General features: G+C 43.7%; 1 protein-coding gene across 3 annotated transcripts in view; it reads left to right on the top strand.

The window, feature by feature from the left end:
* Nucleotides 1–18,975, top strand: part of SLAIN1 (SLAIN motif family member 1) — a 73,008-nt gene extending 54,033 nt beyond the window's left edge. The window contains exons 5-7 of one of the 3 annotated variants that reach the window (XM_045012293.1): nucleotides 9,860–10,015; nucleotides 12,013–12,295; nucleotides 17,607–18,975. In XM_045012293.1, the coding sequence (XP_044868228.1) occupies nucleotides 9,860–10,015; nucleotides 12,013–12,295; nucleotides 17,607–17,682 (515 nt within the window). In that variant the 3' untranslated portion in view covers nucleotides 17,683–18,975. The remainder of the gene's footprint in view (nucleotides 1–9,859; nucleotides 10,016–12,012; nucleotides 12,296–17,606) is intronic. The other 2 variants (XM_045012285.1, XM_045012301.1) reach the window with 2 other exon arrangements.
* The last annotated feature ends 1,867 nt before the right edge of the window (nucleotides 18,976–20,842 follow it).

Below are 20,842 nucleotides of genomic sequence, written 5' to 3'. Positions count from 1 at the left end.
TTCTGTCAGCATTTCTCAAAATCCTGGCCATGATTTCATTCTCTTACCAGAACTCCAAGTCTTAAAAATTCAAGTAGTGGGCCAAATAAGTGTTTGTCAGGGTCAAACCAGTATCAAACACAGTATGTGGCATGTTGGTGCTGCTACTGGATGCCAGGAACATTGGGAGAGTGCGATGTAAGTGAGGCTGGAGCTGGTAAACCAGCTATGTGTCACTTGGGAATGTGGCAGATCCAGTGCCGCACATAATTTATCAAAACCAAATAAGCAGTATGCCATGTTGCGGCAGGTCAGCGAAGTTGCCTTCCCTCCCCTTGCCCAAAGCAGATCGGTTGGTGCTCTTGCACATGAAGTCAGTAGATTGGCTACTGGTTTACATGACTAGCAGCTGAGCTGAATAGCAAAGGAACACTGCAGTGCTGCCCACAGAACGTGGAACTGCTGTAAGGCTGCATTTCTTGAGAATTACCTGCAATTTGGCACTTTCAGTTTGGGCGTGTACATGCTGTTGTGGCTTAGAAGTCCTAGCCCGCCACATAAGGAGGGCAGTAAATCAACCAACAGCATTATATTCAATTTGGCATTCAGCAAGAGAACTATGGGGTGACTGATGGCATTTAGTCTCCAATCCAGTGTTTCACCAGGAGTTGGCTGGGTCTTCAGTGTGATTGTGATCTTTAGCCTTTGCTAGAAGAAGACTGATGGTGATGACAAGCAGAGATGCTGCTGCTGCTGCCCTACCTGAAGATCAGATTTTTTGAAAAAAAATATAGTATCCAGACTGAAATACCTGGTCTAACTTTCATTGATTTTTGCAAAAGTAAAGATCTAATTAGTGTTGGAATTTTTGCCGACAGCACAAAAAGAAACACAGGAACCTCTGCCTTCACTGCCTGCTGCCTTTTTTACTTACACAAACATGAGGCTGCTCTGTGTGCAAACATAAATCTTCTAATCTGTGGAAGGATTGTACTTCTGGAAAATTGAATTAGAATTCTGCTATATGTGAGAACCCTTCCTCAAATGTGGCCTTGGTATATCTGATCCTATGGTGGGGACGGGGGCGTTCAGACAGCTGGGGAGCTAGAGGATCTATTGTGACTTCTGGAACAAACTTTCAGAGCAAACCCTTATAGTTTTGGGGAAAAAATGCTTCCCTTTGTGACAAAACATTCCCAGGTAGAAATGTGTATCATGAAACCAAATAGTTTCTTTCAAATCAAGTAAGTTTAATGTAACTTTCTTGAGACATTTTTGTTTTTCAGTGAAACTGCCCCTTCCTCTTTATAATTAATACATTTTGATCTGCTAATGTATCATTTAAAGACCTAGGAATTGGAAGACATGGAGGAGTAAAGGAATACTCCTCAGTGTCTATTTTAATTACTGCGGTCATTGCTGCTAAGGAGATACTTACTGTGTGTCTTACATGTGAAAAGCTTTGTTACATATAAGGCAGGTGGTAGACAGAATTTGTGTGTAATCCTCTTGATTTGCAAGTGAACAGCCATTTAATCTGTGTACCTGCTCTAAATCTGCATTTCATGAAGCCTTTTTAAACCGAGCAATGAAAACTGTTTGTGAATAAGTTTATGGTTAACAACTTCAAGAGTTGCTAACTTACTCATTAATGACAAGAATGTATTTAAATTGGTTGATCTTATGTACTGTAATAAGCACTTGAATCATCATGCTTTTAAAGGAATAAACTGGTGTCCATTTCACATTGTCCAATACACAGAAATCACTTTGTTGTGACCCAAAGGTGGTCTCATTCTCTCTTTAGTTTGTGGTGTGTGCGCATGTGTGTTGTTGGGCTGATGTATTCTTTTTGGAGTGTTTTAATTTTCATGCCCTTCATTACATCTTGTTTTCTTCTGGAAATGACAGCATTTCAGTACTGCGAAAAAGAATTATTTCCATGGTGTCGCCAGGCAGGCAGAACCCAGGAAGTGCAGGAGATTGATCTGAGATTCTGGCCCAGTTTCAAGACCAAAGTTTATATAAACTTACAATCAAACATTTGAAATGCATTCGTTTATTTTAGAAGAATTTTTAAGATCATCACCATAATACCTGGATATTATTATTATTTTATTATCCCTCCTGGGGGGAGGGAGAGCTCAGTGATTTGAGCATTGGCCTGCTAAACCTAGGGTTGTGAGTACAATCCTTTGAGGAGGCCATTTGGGGAACTGGGGTAAAAATCTGGGGATTGGTTCTGGTTTGAGCAGGGGTTGGACTAGATGACCTCCTGAGGTCCATTCCAACCCTATGATTCTATGAATATAATAATTTTCCCTTTGAAAAAAAATTCCAACCCAGGAAATAATTTGTTATAGAAAGATAAGAGTATCAGAGGGGTAGCCGTGTTAGTCTGGATCTGTAAGAAGCAACAATGAGTCCTGTGGCACCTTAAAGACTAACAGATGTATTGGAGCATAAGCTTTCATTGGTGAATACCCACTTTGTCAGACAGGACAGTCCCTACGTAAAAGGATAAATGGACACAAGTCAGATATTAGGAATGGCAATATACAAAACCTGTAGGAGAACACTTCAACCTTCCTGGCCACACAATAGCAGATGTAAAGGTAACCATCTTACAGCAAAAAAAAGTCAGAGCCCGACTTCAAAGAGAAACTGCTGAGCTTCAGTTCATTTGCAAATTTGACACCATCAGATCAGGATTAAACAAAGACTGAATGGCTAGCCAACTACAAAAGCAGTTTCTCCTCCCTTGGTGTTGACACCACAACTGCCTCACCCTCTCTGATTGAACTAACCTCGTTATCTCCAGACTGGTTCTTGCCTGCATATTTATACCTGCCTCTGGAAATTTCCATTACGTGCGTCTGACGAAGTGGGTATTCACCCACGAAAGCTTATGCTCCAATACATCTGTTAGTCTTTAAGGTGCCACAGGACTCATTGTTGCTTTTTAGAAAGATAAGAGAAAATAGTAATAAAGTGCATCCTTCATCCAATAGCAGATAGTGCAGGGGTGGGCAAACTTTTTGGGCTGAGGGCCATGGCTGGGTGGGGAAATTGTATGCAGGGCTGGGGCAGGGGATTGGGGTGCAGGAGGGAGTGTGGGGTGCGGTGTGCAGGAAGGGGCTAAGGGAAAGGGATTGGGGCAGAGGAAGGGTGCGGGGTGTATGATTGGGTTCAGGGAAGGAGGTTGGGGTGTAGGAGGGGTGCGGGGTGCAGCAGGGAGCTCAGGGCAGGGGATTGGGGTGCAGGAAGGGTGCAGGCTCAGGGCAGCAAGTAGGGGTGCGAGGTGCAGGCAGGGGGCTTAGGGCAGCGAGTTGGGGACCGGGGTGCAGGAGGGGTTCGAGCTCTAGCCCGGTGCCACTTACCTAAAGCTGCCCCCGGCTCCCGCTCCCGGAAGCGCATACCCTGGGGGAGAGGGGGCGGAGGGTTCTGCATGCGCTGCCCTTGCCGTGCCTCCAGGCACCGCCCACCCTGCAGCTGCCCTTGGCTGGGAATGGGGAACCCTGGCCAATGGGAGCTTCGGGGGAGGTACCTGCAGGTGTGGCAAGGGCAACGCATGTGGAGCCTTCTGCCCCACCCCTGCCCGAGGGCCGCTTCTGAGAGCGGCGCGGCTCCACAGGGGGCAATCCCGCGGACTGGATCCAAAGCCCTGAGGGGCCAGATCTGGTCCGCGGGCCATAGTTTGCCCACCCCTGAGCTAGCGTATTTTGGTTATTTTTTAATACGTATTTCCCCTTGGTTTTTTAGATGCTTCTAAACCCTTGCTTAGTTGCCACCTTCATAAGCATGCCACACATATTCCAGGTTCCTTTAAAAACTATATTTTCCTTTTGGCTGCATACACTCAACAGCATATTGCATACTTGTGGTTTCCCTCCAGACATCAGTTCAGTATAAAGAGAGTAGACTTTATAAATTGTTCTAGACTCCATGAAAGAAAAGAAAAGGAAATGTATCCCCGTTGCCTCTAAAATGCTGTTAAGAATGGTGGTTCATGGGGAGAGGGCGTGGAAGGATGTGACCATAAGAACCTGCCAACTGGTAGAGAGGGTTACAAGAATATTTTGATCCTACTATGTACATTCTGATCCATCAGAGTACCATGTAAGATCTTAAATGAAAGCAAGGATTTTTGTGAAATGCATGTACAGATACTGTGTAAAAAGTGTGTATGTGCGCACACACACACACACACACACACTCTTATAGTTTGAATCAAGGTGTTAGTCACCAGCAGAGGTGAAAAACTGGTTTCTTGCCAGACCAGAGGTGTTCATCCATCTGTCTGTTGAAATGCAAATTGTGTATTGTCTCCTTCACAATATCCAGTCTGAGCCAAATGCAGATGAAGGATTATGAGATTTAACAGGAAGAGAAGAACAGCTGGGGGAAAAGAGCCTTGTCTGGAGGTGCACTTCAAAGGCTTACTGGACTATAATGGAATAAGGAAAGCACCCTGTTATCCTGCACCTAGGAAGTAATCGGGCCCTGTGGCTACATTCTTGAAAACACTGCAGAGGGCATTTGGGGTGAGCTGTATTTATATAGATTGCAGGTTAGCCTGTTAAGTTTAGTCTCTAGAACGCTCTAGTAACTTGCTGTTTCCGTTATCCTTACTTTTCATCTCTCAAATCATGATCTTTATTATCAAACTTGGTGCTGTGGGGTTGACAAGGAGCTGATCCTGAGCTGAATCATACACGCTGGTGTGTGCACTGTTCCCTTGGGGACAGCAAAGCTGTTATTTCTGTGAGTGGAGAAGGGTCTGGACACTACAGGGGAATACTTTTGAAGGAACTTGGGGCCTGGAGCATAGGCGGCAGGTTATATACATTTGCGGTGCTCGGGCACCAGGAATATTCAGGGCCGGGTGCCCTGCTCCAGCAATATTTGGAGCTGGGTCTCTCCTCCGGCCCTGCCTGGATCGGGCCCCGGCCCCCACGGGCCTCCCCGCTCCGCCCCGCCGCGTCCCTGCCTGGATCGGGTCCCGGCCCCCGCCTGACACCCCTCCCCCTGCGTGTCCCCCACCCCCCGCCGCGTCCCTGCCTGACAGAAAGCAGCGCGGCGCCTCTCCCCTGCCTGCTTGTGCTGCCGGAGTAGAACGGCTCCGGGCAGAACTGCTGTCTGCTGCCCCAGGGTCCTAGTGCCTTCCATCCCCTACTGGCAGGGCAGGCTGCCCTTACCCTGCCCTTCGGCCCTAGCCCTGAGCCTCTCCAACGCCCCAAACCCTCATCCCCAGCCAAAGACCTCATCCCCTCACACCCTAATCCTCTGCCCCAGCCCTGAGCCCCCCCGCATCATGAACCCCTCATCCCCAGCCCCACAGCCCTCTGCCCTAGCCCTGAGCCCCCTCCTGCATCATGAACCCCTCATCCCCCAGCCCCAGCCAGAGCCCTCATCCCCTCGCACCCTAATCCTCTGCCCCAGCCCTGAGCCCCCCCACAGCATGAATCCCTCATCCTCAGCCCCACAGCCCTCACCTCTGCACTCCCTCCTATCCCCAAACTCCCTCCCAGAGCCTGCACCCCTCACCCCTTCCTACGCCCCCAGCCCCAGCCCAGAGCCTGCACCCAAACTCCGTCCCAAAGCCTGCACCCCTCACCCCCGCCTTCACACCCACCCCCAGCCCAGAGCCTGCACCCAAACTCCGTCCCAAAGCCTGCACCCCTCACCCCCGCCTTCACACCCACCCCCTGCCCCAGCCCAGAGCCTGCACCCAGCACCCAAACTCCATCCCAAAGCCTGCACCCCAATCCCCAGCCCAAGACCTGCACCCCAGACCTCCCCCCACAAGTCCCCTCCCAGAGCCTTAGGCAGGTAGGGGCGGAGTTGGGTGGCGGGTTCTGGGTACCACCAAAATTTCTACAAACTTGCCACCCATGGCCTGGAGTACACCTGCTGTTAACCTGCAAGGCAAAGTAAGGGCTGGCATAGCCCAGAGGAGATTGTTTGGGTGGCTGACAGGCTGGAGATGTCAGGAAGCTGATATCCAGTTAAGCACAAGCAAATTTCTATCACGCTGGAGGCAGGAGTGTAACGGTGTGACTCACAGTCACAGGCACCCTGAAAACCATCACAAGGGGTAATGGAAGATTCTTTTGTGTGTGCAACTATTCTGTTTTAACTAACAGTTTTCAGTCTGTAATTCAATGATACTTCTAAATAAAATGAGGTATTTAAAAAAATTAACAGAATGCAAGTGTAGATATAAAAAAAAGACAAATAAATGCTGCTTAAAGGTGAATTGAAAGAATTCTTTCTACCTACTAGGATCTGAATTGAGAACCTTGTACTTTTTGTCTCTCTCTTGTATCGGTTGATGACATCACAGACGCATAAACCATACACTGAGATATTAAGAGTGTCATAACTGTACCTAGTGCAGTGAGGAAATTTGAACACTGGTCTTGGCAGATAAATAAGAGGAACTAATTTTCAACTCATCTTTGCACCATATTAGTAAATCTATTTGAGATAATTACGGATGGATTGAGTGAGTGTAAAAACTTAGGTTATGTCTTCCCTGAAGAGTTAACCCAGGCTTGTACTTAGGTGTTGTTCCTAACACGGTTCCCATCCACACAAAATACCTCTGATCTGAGTTTGGTAGCGCTCTGTCAGTGGTTAGCTGGTCTGTTTGGGGCTATAGTCTGAGTGCTGCTTACACTCAGGCTGGTCAACTGCCGCCTTTGCAGTGTGGATTCAGGGTAATCAACTTGGGTGTTGCTAGTTCTCCAGTGCCTTCCAACAGTTATCCCAGGATGGTGGTATTGTACAATGTATCTACTCCCTTCTTCTGCACTGGAAGTCAGATACTAGCTTGTATACCCCATTTGACATTGAAACTCACATTTTATATCACCTCTGTGCTGGCAGATTTTTTTTACTGCACTCTCACAGCACTTGAACAAGGGATGGCATTCAGGAAATCAGCCCCTCGCTGTACTGCCATCTGGCCAGAGGCTGACAACAAGGTTGTGGTGGACTTGTGCTATGAGGTCAGTAAGAGCCATAATTTGGTGAGCTGTACCTGAAACGTACACTTCCATGAGGCCATCTCCAGGAAGCTGGAAAAGCAGAGAATTCATCAACAGGACCTCAGTGCAGGGAGAAAAGCAAATACTTCAAGAGCGGGTACTGGAAGACTGGACGTCAGAACCCACAGTCTGGCAACTCACCAAGAATGTGCCTAGGAGGTCACTGATGGTCAGAACCTCTGGGGAATAAGAAAATGGACCAGGGATGTCCAGCTGAAGGTGATGCAGGATGGACCAGCTCTTGCAAGTGTAAAGGGAAATGCTGGAATGAGACCAGCAGGACCAGGCTGCAGCACAGGCCATGTTGGAGATGGAGCAAAAGATGGCAGTGGATTTAATTGAACATGACTATGTGTTAAGTGAGTAGGACCACCAGCAGCAGAGGAAATTGTTTGACTGGCTGCTGGGTGTGATGGCTTGCAGGCAGCAGAACACACCAGCTCAGACCTTGCCCTGGTCCCAGTCCAGCCTGCTGTAATGGCCTCCCTCCTCACTATCATATGGTACAACCACTGGACAATTCTGGGGAATGAGCCAGTTAATGCAGTCCTTGAATGGAAGTGCACATGGGCAGATGTACCCAGAGCACTGCATCCTTGCATATCCACAGGGGACAAAAAACAAGTTCATTGATGATATGCAATTCAGTTACATGAAATGTTTCTGAATTTTTATTTGTTTTGTATTTATTGCACTTTGGGTTTGTTTGCACTTTCTTATTTCACTTTCTTTGGTTTGTGGCAGCTGAACTGCCTGTGTTGTTGACTTTTAATAAACTGTTTTGCTGTTCAGTCCCTCAGTATGTGAGTACTTGGGAAACAATAAAGAAATCTCAGATCAGTAGTACATAAAATTGATGCTCTCACGAGTAAATTGATAAAGCACATGATTTTGTCCTCACGTTTCCCCTTTCCTCATTTTCCCCCTCCAAACCCAAGCTCTGGGCACACAAGGCATATCTTATTTCCATTGTTGTGGACCCAGCCCCACTTACCAGAGGTGCACTTTCTGGCTGCCTGTACAGTGCCTGTGAACCCGTCAGGTATCAAACCATGCCTCGCTGTATCCTCACATATATTGTGCAGTGCATAGCACGCCCCAGTAACATGAATAGCATAATACCCACTGGCATCCAAATGGTTTTGTAGGCAGCACCATCTTGTTTTCAGTCATCCTGCAACCTCTCAGTCTGTAAGTTAAACCTTCCTCTGCCAAGTGCTCTCATATCTGGGTAGGGCTTAATAAGCCTGTACAGCAGAGGATAGGCTGGGTCTCCCAGAATAACAGTGGGCATAGACTGATCCATATTGATATCTATATTATTGGGCGCAGATTGATCCATGGTGATATCCATTTTAATGGGTGGGAATAAAGGTCCTGTTTGAAAATGCCAGATCTCTGGCGTATTGTGGCATCATGCATCCTGCCAATGCATTCCATGTTGGTGTCCATGGACCTCCCTCTGTTGTTGACCAAGGCCCGCATAATGAGCAAGTAGTATCATTTCAAGTTTACATATTCATGTGCACCATTTGGGCGTAGGGGATGGACTGTGGGCACATGTGTGCCATCGATGGCCCTAGAATGGTTTGGGAAGCCCATATGCTCAAGCCCTGCTATTATTTTGGGACCGTTAACCATCTTCACCACCCGTGGATAATTCAGAGCAATAATTGCCTTGAAAACATCCATCACCATAGCACTGACAGTTATCTTGCCAATGCCAGTCTGGTTAGCCACTGACCTATAGCAAACTGGGGTATCCAGCTTCCAGACAGGTGATCAGCTATATTAACTATGCAGTTGAAACATACGCTTTGAGGTAGTTCTTCTAGGTCAGTATTGAGATCCACTGGCAAGGGATTGTGGAAAAACTTTACCGTGCCTTTAATATGGCTAAATAGTGATCTTCAGTTTTCAGGGCTCTCAAACAGCACCTTCAATTGCATTAAAAATTCTTTCCTATCTAGCCTCTTATTTAAGTTTTGATTTATAAATTATACTTCAGTAAGATTACAGACTTCATAGTGATAGTTAATGCTAAGCTATTGCCTAGACAAACATTGCTTTTCTATGTGAAGTAAGATGTGTGGAGACCTCAGAACAACTTTGATAACCTGAGTAGCCTATTTTGGTGGGGATATGTTTTTCAGTGGTGTCCTCATCTTATCTTTTCAAGGTGGGAAAGGACAGCCAGGAGCCAGTAGATAGCAGTGGGGCCAAGAGACACAGTAAACAAATTGGGCCTTTGAAAGCACAGTGTTTGATGTGACTTCACCCAGACCCTGTTTTTGAAGTTGTTATAACTGGTAAATTAATAGTTAATACTATAGCACCTGTTACAGTTTGGTGTACTGTAGTTATAAAGGCAATAATATTACAGTTACTGTTAGTGACTATTAATAAAGTGGTTAGACAGAGTTCCATTGTCACTGTTTGTCTCCAGTTAGCAGCTTCAAGGATTAGTAGTGCTCATGCTTGAGCTAAACTGGATCTGTATTTAAGTGAAGTGATCAGTGGGGACTGAACTATGACAAACTAACTCAATTCACTGTGACTGCTTGGGCTTGACTGTAAATCCTGAAATTCTTCATCCATGAATCTCTTTAAGCTGATTTGGAATGGTATGCGAACAGTTTGCTATGTCAATATATTAGTCAGAAGGGTTCAAGCAGTAAACAAACAATATTTAAATTTATCTCCTCCCATGGAGACAACACATTTATTGTTGAAATAATTTTGCTAATTTTAACTGTCTTCAGAAGTCAGTTAGATGTTTGTGATGGAAATCTTGACATGATTGTGGAAATGGTTTGCTTTTCCTTCAGATAAACTCAGAAGAAGCATGCCTAACCTCGCTCGGATGCCAAGTACTCCTACCATTAATAACAATGCTAGCTCGCCAGTCTGTGTGAGGAATAGTCAAAGCTTTGATTCCAGTTTACATGGTGCCGGTAATGGGATTTCAAGAATACAATCTTGTAGTAAGTATATATATCTTTTACTGCTCGTTGTTGTGCTGAAACTCACTGCTTTGTGCAATTGTGGAATATTTTACCCACAGCTGTGTAGGTGGTGCTTTGATGTTACATTCTCAGGCTTCAGACAATGAGCTGCAGGTGTATAAAAATTTTATTAAAGCTAATCCTAAAAAAATGAAATAGTACACAGGTTAAGAAGAAAGTGTATGTACATCTGGCTATAGTGCTTAGATTATCCAAAAATACAAAGTTTGTTTTAAAGGTAATAAGATGCATATAATACATAATCAGCCATAACTCAAATTTAGGTGAATAAATTTAACAATACAGTTTAGATATAAGCATCCAAGTACATTGTTCATGAAAAATTATACAGAGAGTTGGTTGTGGAAAGCGGATATACCAATGAGTGAAGATTGTCCCTCAGTAACTGAGAATTTAGGGTAGGTTGTCGTTTAGAAAATCTTTTTTAGTGCCCTAGCATGTTAGCATGTGTTTGTGGACCCAAGCTGGGAGGCTTGTACCCAGATGAAGTATACATACCTTAGATCAGTGGCTCTCAGTCTTTCCAGACTACTGTACTCCTTTCAGGAATCTGATTTGTCTTGCATATCCCATGTTTCACCCCACTTAAAAACTTCTTGCTTACAAAATCAGACATAAAAATACCAAAAGAAGTGTCTCAGCACTCCGTTACTGACAACTAGCTATATCTTTTTTACCATATAATTATAAAATAAATCAACTGGAATATAAATATTGTACTTACATTTCAGTGTATAGTATATAGAGCAGCATAAATAAGTCATTGTATGTAATTATAGTTTGTACTGACTTTGCTAGTGCTTTTAATGGTCTGTTGCAAAACTAGGCAAATATCTAGATGAGTTGATGTACTCCCTAGAAGACCTCTGCATACCCCCAGTTGAGAACCACTGCCTTAAATGTTTTACATACGAGGCCCTTTGGGTGTTTAGTTTCTATCTTGTGGATCACAGAATGTATGCTGTGTTGCACACCAGAGGGCAGAGTTGTGTAGAGAATCTCTCTAAAGCTTTTGGATGTTCCAGCACTGATTTGAAATAATAGTTTGTGTAACATGGTATGTGGAATGGGCTGTTATATTGAGGAGGCTTTTTATAACTTTTGGCTGTTTTTATACATAAAGCATATACCTGTACAACCCTTTTTGTAATGCCAAAATAATTCTCTTATTACGGAAAAAGGAGCATGTGGTTTATAACTACTGAGTTTTTAGTGATCTCGGAAAAAGAATAAATTATTATTTCGGCAAGTCTATCATGTTAAAGCTATAATTCAGAGGTCAGCAACCTCTGGCACACGGCTCGCCAGAGTAAGCACCCTGGTGGGCCGGGCCAGTTTGTTTATCTGCCGCGTTGGCAGGTTTGGCCGATTGCGGCTCCCATTGGCCATCCCAGGCCAATGGGGATGGCGGGAAGCCACGGCCAGCACATCCCTTGGCCCACACTGCTTCCCGCAGCCCACGTTGGCCTGGGACGGGGAACTGCGGCCAGTGGAAGCCGCGGTCGTCCGAACTTGCCGACGCGGCAGGTAAACAAACTGGCCCGGCCCGCCAGGGTGCTTACTCTGGCAAGCCACGTGCCAGAGGTTGCCAACCCCTGCTATAATTACATTAGAGGGATTTGGCTTCTAGTTACCTAGAATAAGTATTGAATCATTGCAGAGCAAAAGAGGAGTTAGAAGTAGGGGTGGGATTTTTGTCTGGTGATCTTATTTTTGTTTGGTAGTGGTGTTTTAAAATTTTTACTTAAATTGGACTAACAGATGCAGTATGTATTTGTATTGGATCTAAATATTTAGCCTGTTTTACAGCTGGTTTGACTGAAACAAAAGGTCACCTCCTCTAATGACAAGTGCATTCAGCACTGTACAGACTTATTTAGAAATAAATGCTAATACCTGGTACTATGTGTTGTGTACTGACATTGTATACTACTTTTGTTACCATCCTTTTACAGTTCCATCTCCAGGACAACTTCAGCACAGAGTTCATAGTGTGGGACATTTTCCTGTGTCTGTCAGACAGCCTCTCAAAGCTACAGCGTATGTAAGCCCAACTGTACAAGGCAGCAGTAGTATTCCCTTATCCAGCACCTTACAATTATATTCTAACAGTGGAATCCCCATGCCAAACAAGACTGCAAATCCTGGGACTGTAGGACGTAGTGCTCTTCCAAGACCATCATTGGCCCTAAGTGGGAGTAGTATACCCAGGAGTAAAATTGCACAGCCAGTACGAAGGTAAGAGAATGTTCTTATTAATGAAAAGAGTTAAATGCACCTCCTTTACACATAGATAGCCTTGGCTTTGAGAACTTTTTTAAAAAAGAAAGAGAGAAAAAAGTCTGAATTAAGGCTTTTAAACAGAAACACTTTTTTACAGGCTACTGATGCTGGGCTTAATTTTGTCCTCTTCTCTCTCAGCAATAAAAACTGCCTGTTCATAAACCCCAATGAACCTTAACAATTCGTGATAACCACCCAGCAATGTTAAATAATCACGCAGAGGTAACAATGTAATTCTGTGAGCCAACAGTAAATTCAAATTCAAATGTCCCAGAGTCGCCACAGAGAATGACTTGCTGAGAGTCCCCTCCTTTTTAAAACAAGAGGGTTACACCTCTGACTGCAGCTGTGGCAGAATGGCCCAATGAGAGAGGCAGTGTGTCAGGTAGGCAGCTCCCACACCATGTGGGATTGTGTAGGTGGCGACCGATACCTTTTAAAACAACTGTCAGTTTCCTCTTACATTTCCAACGTAACTTTGTTTGCTGTTGTTCCCTGATGGAACTCACTCTCTCTTCTGGAATAGGAACTGTTTATTGTAAAAGTCTGTCACAGGGCAAGTTATACCCCATCATCCTGGGAGTGGGGCAACGGTGTGGTAGCCCCACGGTTAAGTCAGTATGGCTGCCCTCAGCCTCAGGGTTGTGTGGCTCAATGGCTGGAGTCAATAGGATTTCCCTTGGCTGCAGGGCAGTGCAGTCTAATGGCCAGAGTCAACAGGACTCCCCTTGGCTGCAGGGAAGTGAGCCTCATGGCCAGAGTCAATAGGAAGTGGTCTGGTGGGCTGCCCCCCAAAGGGGGCAGCTGGGGTAGGGGGACCCAGGTCCACTGGGTCCCAGCCCAGGGCCCTGGTAATGACAAATGAGTTTGCCACTAACTCAAAGGGGAATCTGCACATAACACACCGACTGCTGCAGGGACACTGGCTGGTCCCTCCCTGGGCTAATTCTTACCGTGACTTCTACAGTTGAAGTCAGGGTGTCTTCGGAATCTCCAGGCTCGTCAGATAGTGACTGCAATCTCCTGGGGGTGTTGTAGATACCTGAGCACTTGTCCAGGCCATGGCGTCTCCTGCTCTCGCAATCCAGGATCCCGGCTGGAGCCGGTGAGGTGCATCCTTCCTCCTCAGTGGTCAGCACAGATTGAGCTAGGCTGCTCCCTTTTATACTGCAGCAGGAGTTGGAGCATGCCCATCAGGGATGAGGGGGTGTGGCTTCTGCCACCAAGAGGTGCTGTGTTAACCCTTTTTGCCCCAGTGTGGGGCAAGTACAACCCGTCATAAGGTCTCTGTCTCCTTTCTAGAACTTTCCTTCCATGTCTCTTGAGAAATATTCAAACAACTTATTATAGAGAAAAGTAAGACAAGCCACATGTGAAGCTGTCTGGAATAGCTCGCAAGTGTGAGTGCCTACCTCAGGCCAGACTGTCCAAAGGAGGGCATAAACCCCAAATTAGTTGTGAGTTCTATATTTTAGATTTCACCAACCAAGTAACAAGTGTGAATACTTCAAGCATTATAGCAGCCTAACCATGGAGTCACAGACAGTCCCCTTGGGTGCTCCGGTCTATCTTACCACCCAGACAAACTTGCCTTTGTGATAGATGGTCCCTTACACCAAAAAATCACAACAATATTCGGGTTACTCTCAGTCCCAAGGGACCAGTTGCACCTTAGACGTCACACCAAAGACAACGCTTGTAGCCAATCCGATAATAACCTAACTAAAGATTTATTAACTAAGGAAAAGGAAATGAGTTATGTACAAGGTTAAAGCATGTAAACATACTCCCACAAATGAGTTAACCTTAGGTTCCAAAAGTAATAGAAACTGCTGCAATATGCAAGCTTTCTATGTCCTCTAGAGCTAACCCAGTCCAAGCAGCTTTGGGATCCCTTGCTTATGCTAAGAAATATTGCCCTCTCCAAATTCCAAACAGCATAGTGATACAGTTCCTTCCAGTTACAAATTTGTATGCCCTTCCCCCCTGAATTTAAACTGATGGGAGAAGTGTTTGTGCCCCTGTGGTCTTAATGGGCGGTGGTGGGGGGGAATCAACCAAGTTTTTGTCCTTTGATGTTTCACAATGGCTCATTTGGTTTCAGTGGGCCTTGTTGTGTGCAGGACCTGCACTTTACATTAATTAATGCTTCTTTCCTATTTGGTGAATTACACAGTTACAGGGATTTACAGTGCAAACACTCCATATCACTTTTATGCCCTGGGGTACAGATGTTATAAGCGAGATCAATACATGCAGCATCCTACAAGCATTTCATCAAGTCTAAACACATTCTTATAAACTGAACATCTATTTTAACAATGCTAACACTGATGAGCCAGACTGGTTTCCAGTTATGCATTTGTCAGTGAGGCCCAGGGGCCTTGGCATAAACTGGCACCTGGTCTGCCAGCATCACACCACATTTTATTGATTTTAATAGTAACCTTTAGAGATACTCCACTGGGGTAGAATTGTGTGAAACCAACTGGGTTAGGTTTGCCCAAATTTCACCAGATCTTTGTGGATGGTGGGTTCGATTGCCTGCATTCCCCTGGTTCATCTGAAACATAAAAGTGAACCAGATGAAACTCGCCAAACCCAGCAAGCTTCCCTACCCATCCCTGCTAAGCAGATAGCTCACCCCATCTACCTTGAACCTTCCCTTTATTGGGCCCCAAAGGGCTGGCCCGGTAGTCTTCTATCTCCTTCTTGCTGGCGTCTCTTTTGGGGGAGTGAGCAATTGGCTGAACTGCTCTCCCTTTCAGCCCCTCCGGGAGAAGACGCTGGCTAGCTTGCTTTCCCCCTCACAGCGAGTATGTTTTAGGTAAACAATCATTTTTGAGAAATTGAAAGCAGCTTTTTTCTGCTTACAACAAATGCAAATGCTTTGAGAGCTGCTAGCAGGCTGTTAGTTACGGCAGTAATTTTTCCTTTGAGAGAATTCTGATTAAGTGATTAGTTTCATTACACAAAGTGCCATTTAATAGTTCTGCATCCTTTCTAACAGTGCTGATAGGTTAAGTAATGTGGTGTTGCTAAACTGTATATGTCGGTAGTTAAAGGTTAAGTCCCACCAAATAAATTATTGCTCTCTCTTCTCCCTAACCCCAGTGCTTAATTAAAAAAGAATAGTTCATATAATTCACTCTAAATTCCATCCCCTCTTTGCTGCCTTGTTGCAACATGGACTGGGAATTACGGTGCTGGAAATGCTTAAGCTGCCAGGAAGAGTCACAGGTGACATTGCTTGTGTGTAAGGGACATATCTTCTGCCTGGTGCCCTAAGGCTCTAGCATGGGAATGAGGAGGGAGCATGGAATCCTAGGGGGTTGGACACTGAGAGGGAGAAGAGTGTGTGAGGGGAGCCAAATGGGTTATGAAAGAAAAGGAAACTGATGGAAGTCCAGTTCCACCTCCTAGTAACAGTATAGGGAGAGCTCCTGCTGCTGTTTCAATCTACTTTGAACCACTAGAGCCACTGTCTGCAGAGAAATGCAAGAATCAGCACTGGGGGGCTGCCGTTTACTTACAGGTTCCATCTTCCTTGCAGCAGGCTGCCCTCCTCCTCCAGCCCAGGATTCCTGACGGGAGAGGAGCCAGTAGAATCAGCAGTAGTTGTGGCTCCAGGCACCAGCGCAGCAAGCGTGTGCCTGGGGTGGCAAACCGTGAGGGGCGGCATACCAGTTGCAGTTATGGCGGCAGTCAGGCATGCCTGCAGGAGCTTCACCGTTCCCGCAGCTTCGGCGGCAATTCGGCGGCGGGTACGAAGGCGCGGGACCGTCAGATCACCCACAGAAACGCTGCCGAATCCGCATGACCAGTGTACCGCCCACAGAAACGCTGCCGTAGGCCTCCTGACTGCCGTTCTTGGGGCGGCAAAAAACACAGAGCCTCCCCTGGGCTAGATGGGGAGCAGGGAAGGGAGAGAGCCAGGACCTGAGAGGATGAAAACTGGCTTTACAAGAAGCAGTAGCAGGGAACTGGATCTGGCTATGGTTTCCCTCAGTGCATGTTGATGGCTGCTGGTGGCTCTCTTGGCAGATTTCATATCACCATATCCACTAGCATTTCCAGCCTAACACCCCTCCTCCCCCGATTAATTTCAGCAAAATGATGTAATCAAAATATGATTTCTGTAAAATGCGTGTAGCCCTCCTGAAATTCTTAAAGAAGCAGATGGAGCAGAGTTGGATACTGTGTCAAACTAATTGTCTCAGGCATGTTTTCTTTAAATGTCATTTGAAACAGCTATCCTCAGTAGTGTTTGGAGTTTTGGGGGATAGTTAATTGCTAAGGAATTTATAATAAAAATTAAGTTGGCTGTTATATTATGGTGCTAATGTTTCCCAGCTTTTGTTTTCTGATGATGTTTTTAAAACTTGGAATAGGTCAATTTCAGGAAGGCTCTCTCTCCACGGGCAATACTTATACTGCCATTGGCAGGAAAAAAAATGCTATTTTTAGAATGCACTGATTTGTTTTTTCAAATGCATGTTGGGTGCAACAGTTCATGTGGGGAAATTATTTTCTGTAGCCTGTTTTTATTGGGACATAGCTACTGTTTTTAGTGACAGAAATGTATTTGCACTGCTTTTTAATCCCATTAATCCTGCAGAGCCCAAACAGTTAAGGGAGAGGGAGGGAGGTTCTGTTTGATCTTTTGCATCATCAACAGAATTGTTACTAAATCCCTTGCCTGTCCTACCTGTGTGAACCCATTGAAAGAGGTGAGATTTCACAGGTATCACAGAGGGCCTCCTTTGCAGGACTTTTATTACTGGTGTTATGTGAGAAGGAAGTAGTTTTTGTGGACTGGGGGGAGAACAGTGAGGAGAGGGGAAAAGCAAGAAATGAGCTTTTTTTTCTTTGTGTGGGGAAGAATGGGATGAGCAGGGCAAAACATTGGAGTGAAGAGAGGAGTTGGTGGGGGTAGGGAGGAAAAGAAGGATTGGCAGTTTGACATTTTGTGCCAGGCCACATTGTTCCTGCATCAGATCAGAACCACATCCTACAGTTTAGAATTGAAATCCTAGTCCAATTGAAGTCAATAGCAAAATTCCCATTGATCAGTATGATCAGGATTTCACCCCAGGTCCTTAGTTATGCCATTTATAATATATTAGCATAGAGCTGGAAATATGCCATGGTAGAGTGTGCATGCATGTGAATATGGGAACACCTACAAGACCAGCTTCATTACATATGTGACTGATGCATGTCTTACTGTTCTCCTACCTGAAATGTGGCTTATTTTTTAAAACAGTTTTCTTCAGCCTCCAAAGCCTCTTTCTTCTCTTAGTACTCTACGAGATGGAAATTGGAGAGACGGCTGCTATTGATGTCGGATGCCCCTGAACAACGGAAAAGAAATAATGTGGTTTCTACTACCCAGCTGGCTGGGTAACTGTGTTACAGGAAGGGAAGGTCCCACAACACTATTTTCATTGAGTTTTAATATGTAAGAATATCCGTTATACCCTGTCATTTTTTAAAAAATGAACATTATTAAAGACTAAATATTGCACTTAGTTATTTGCCTGGAAAACTGCAGTGTTATCAAACTAACAGTTGCGGTACTGTCATTTAGAACTTAAGAAATTTTTCTATATGTGCAAAATATCAGACTTACTTCCTTTGAGAGAGCTAAGAAATGCCACTATTTCAAACAGCTTTGCCATATAGTGGGATAATTTATTCAGTGTACTCTGTAAAGATATTATGCATTTTGTTGCAACTTTGGGGCCTATGTTATACGCTTGGAATTTTTTTGTGTGTGTTTCCAAGAATTTTATTTTTTGATTTAATTCCGTTCACATTTGCTTGAACCACAGAGAGGATTTAATTTTTGTGTGTGCCATAAATAATATTTTTGTGGTAATGTACTGTTTTTTAGCACTAGGAACATATCCTTCAAAAACAAACCATGGGCAATATGAAAGCAGTAATTTTTATGTTCCAAAGCACAAAAGAGTAACATTCACTGGAAACTCAATACAGCTGGGTCAACATAATTCTTTCTTTCATCCATTTGTTCACATGTTAATTTATTATCCTGTTTTTTGTATTTATAATAGCAGCATAAACCACATTTCACTTAAAAGGTGCAATGGTCACTAAACTACAATTAGTTTTTCAATACTTTATTACAAAAAATAAAATTGTAATGTTTTAATAATGGTTGCTTATGGGAAATGAATGAGTTTTAATGCAAATAAATCTTTTTGATAGACCTTTTACAAAATCCAATTGCACTAATCAATGCTTTCTTATAATCACATACGATTGAATATTTGATTACAACTGTGTATACTGCTGTTTTGGAATGTTTCAGAAATAAATAATCTATTTCAGCAATATCATGCTGTGCTTTAGTGTGCAATGTAAACATTGTGTTTGTATCTGTGTTTTCCCCCATCCATGGCATAACTTTTTATTACAACACTTAGCTACTGAAGATTTTATTATTCAGCCTTTAGAACTCATTGCATTTTTTGCAAGAATATGCAAATCTCCAAGGACAATAAAAATTGAATCTCTTTTAGCCAAATGTTGCTTAGAAGACATACAAATTTCTTATTGCCTTAAAATTGCTTTTGGAAAATCTCTTGAACCAAAGCAAAGTCTGCAAGTACACTATTTTAGTTGTCCTAATAAGAGTCAGAGCCCTATATAGTGTGATTCTGCTACTATGGAATTTGTCTCATAAATATGCATCAGAATATCTGGCTTCCTTAATTTGCTTTTAAAAGGTAGAAATTTATACTTATGAGTAAAATATACCACATGTGAAGTGAATGTATAAAACTGATGGCATCATGTCTTCAGACAGCCAAATACAGTAGCTCAGAGGTGCAAAATAAATTTTAACTATTACAAATCCCAAATGGATGAGTGTAGAATTTTTACTCAATTTTTACTCACTCATTGAGTTTCACTCAATTTTTTTTTAAAGTCGTCCTACAGAAGATAAGATTGAGAATGGAAAATTTGGGCTTCAAAAGTACATGTTTTGGAAAACTGAATATGTGCAAATCATTTTGTAAGACATTGGTGAGTTTATTTCAAAGTATGGGATGACAAATAAAATATCTGTTGGTTTTTTTAAAAATGTGTAGTAGAAATTGCCTTACAAATGGTAATACTTCTGTTGTACACAAGAGGACAGTATGCACTCTGAAAATACTTTACTTTTATTAGGTAAACCTTGTGTGTTCCCCAGACTCTTGGTTTAAACTTTATGCCTTTTTGCCAGTGCTGTTCATATATGATGTTATCAAATTACCCAGCTGATTATTATTTGGATTTTTTAAAATCACATTAGCGTATGTGCAGAGAACTGGAGAAACAAGCATCACCACTATTATGAAACTTGTTAACTCTTAGAGAAAATGGAATAGGGCACTGTTTTTCAATGACAGACCTGCGGGTGGCAATTTTGCAACAGAAAAGCTTCAAAAACAGACTCCAACGAGAAACGGCTGAGCTGGAATTGATATGCAAACTAGATAAAAATCAATTTAGGCTTAAATAGGGACTGGGAATGGCTGAGCCATTACAAACATTGAATCTATCTCCCCTTGTAAGTATTCTTACACTTCTTATCAAACTGTCTGTACTGGGCTATCTTGAGTATCACTTCAAAAGTTTTTTTTCTCTTACATAATTGGCCTCTCAGAGTTGGTAAGACAACTCCCACCTTTTCATGCTCTCTGTATGTGTATATATATCTCCTCAATATATGTTCCATCCGAAGAAGTGGGCTGTAGCCCATGAAAGCTTATGCTCAAATAAATTTGTTACTCTCTAAGGTGCCACAAGTACTCCTGTTCTGTTTTTCAATTCTTTCTTGAACTGCTCAAGGTTTATTTAACACCCGCAGTTTAGCAATGCATCCCTTGCTCATGTAAGGGTTCCCTAACCTTCTAAAACTATTGCCTCCTAGTCATAGTTAGTCCTTCAATGTCTTTTCTGACACTGCCAAATAATACTCACCAAGAAATCCAGGTTACAAAGAGTTGGATCTGTTCTAATCTGCACCCTGTTCTAATCTGCACCCTGTTCTAATCTGGCATCTCCTGTGAAACTAGTTATGCCTAACCAGGTATTGAAGAGTGCACAAGTGTGACAGATACTTCACCATAGCAACCCTCTGGAAGCTAAATGCATGAGATCTGCAGCAGAAAACCACCTCTGTCACTCTTAATTTTGCACGAGTCAGAATCTCCTCCAGGCAATGCTGAATGCTAACAGCTTGACTGTACAGTGCTTGCTATCTTAAAAAGTCAACATTTACCAGTTATTGCCTATTCCAGGTAAGGGAAAATAGTTTGGCATCTTTGTATGGTAAATGTTGATGAATGTTACATTTTTAATATGAATAGATGTATATGTACAATTATGTGGTATATGTGTTAGTTGCCCATTTCATTTCAAGTGGTTTCTTGCAACGTGTGTTAACCCCTGCTGCTTAACAATCTGTCCCACCTTCTATATAGCTGT

Source organism: Mauremys mutica, chromosome 1, assembly GCF_020497125.1.
Source record: "Mauremys mutica isolate MM-2020 ecotype Southern chromosome 1, ASM2049712v1, whole genome shotgun sequence".
NCBI classification, from domain to species: domain Eukaryota; kingdom Metazoa; phylum Chordata; order Testudines; family Geoemydidae; genus Mauremys; species Mauremys mutica.
Note: the sequence above shows the minus strand (reverse complement) of the source record. Positions and strands in the feature narration are given on the sequence as shown.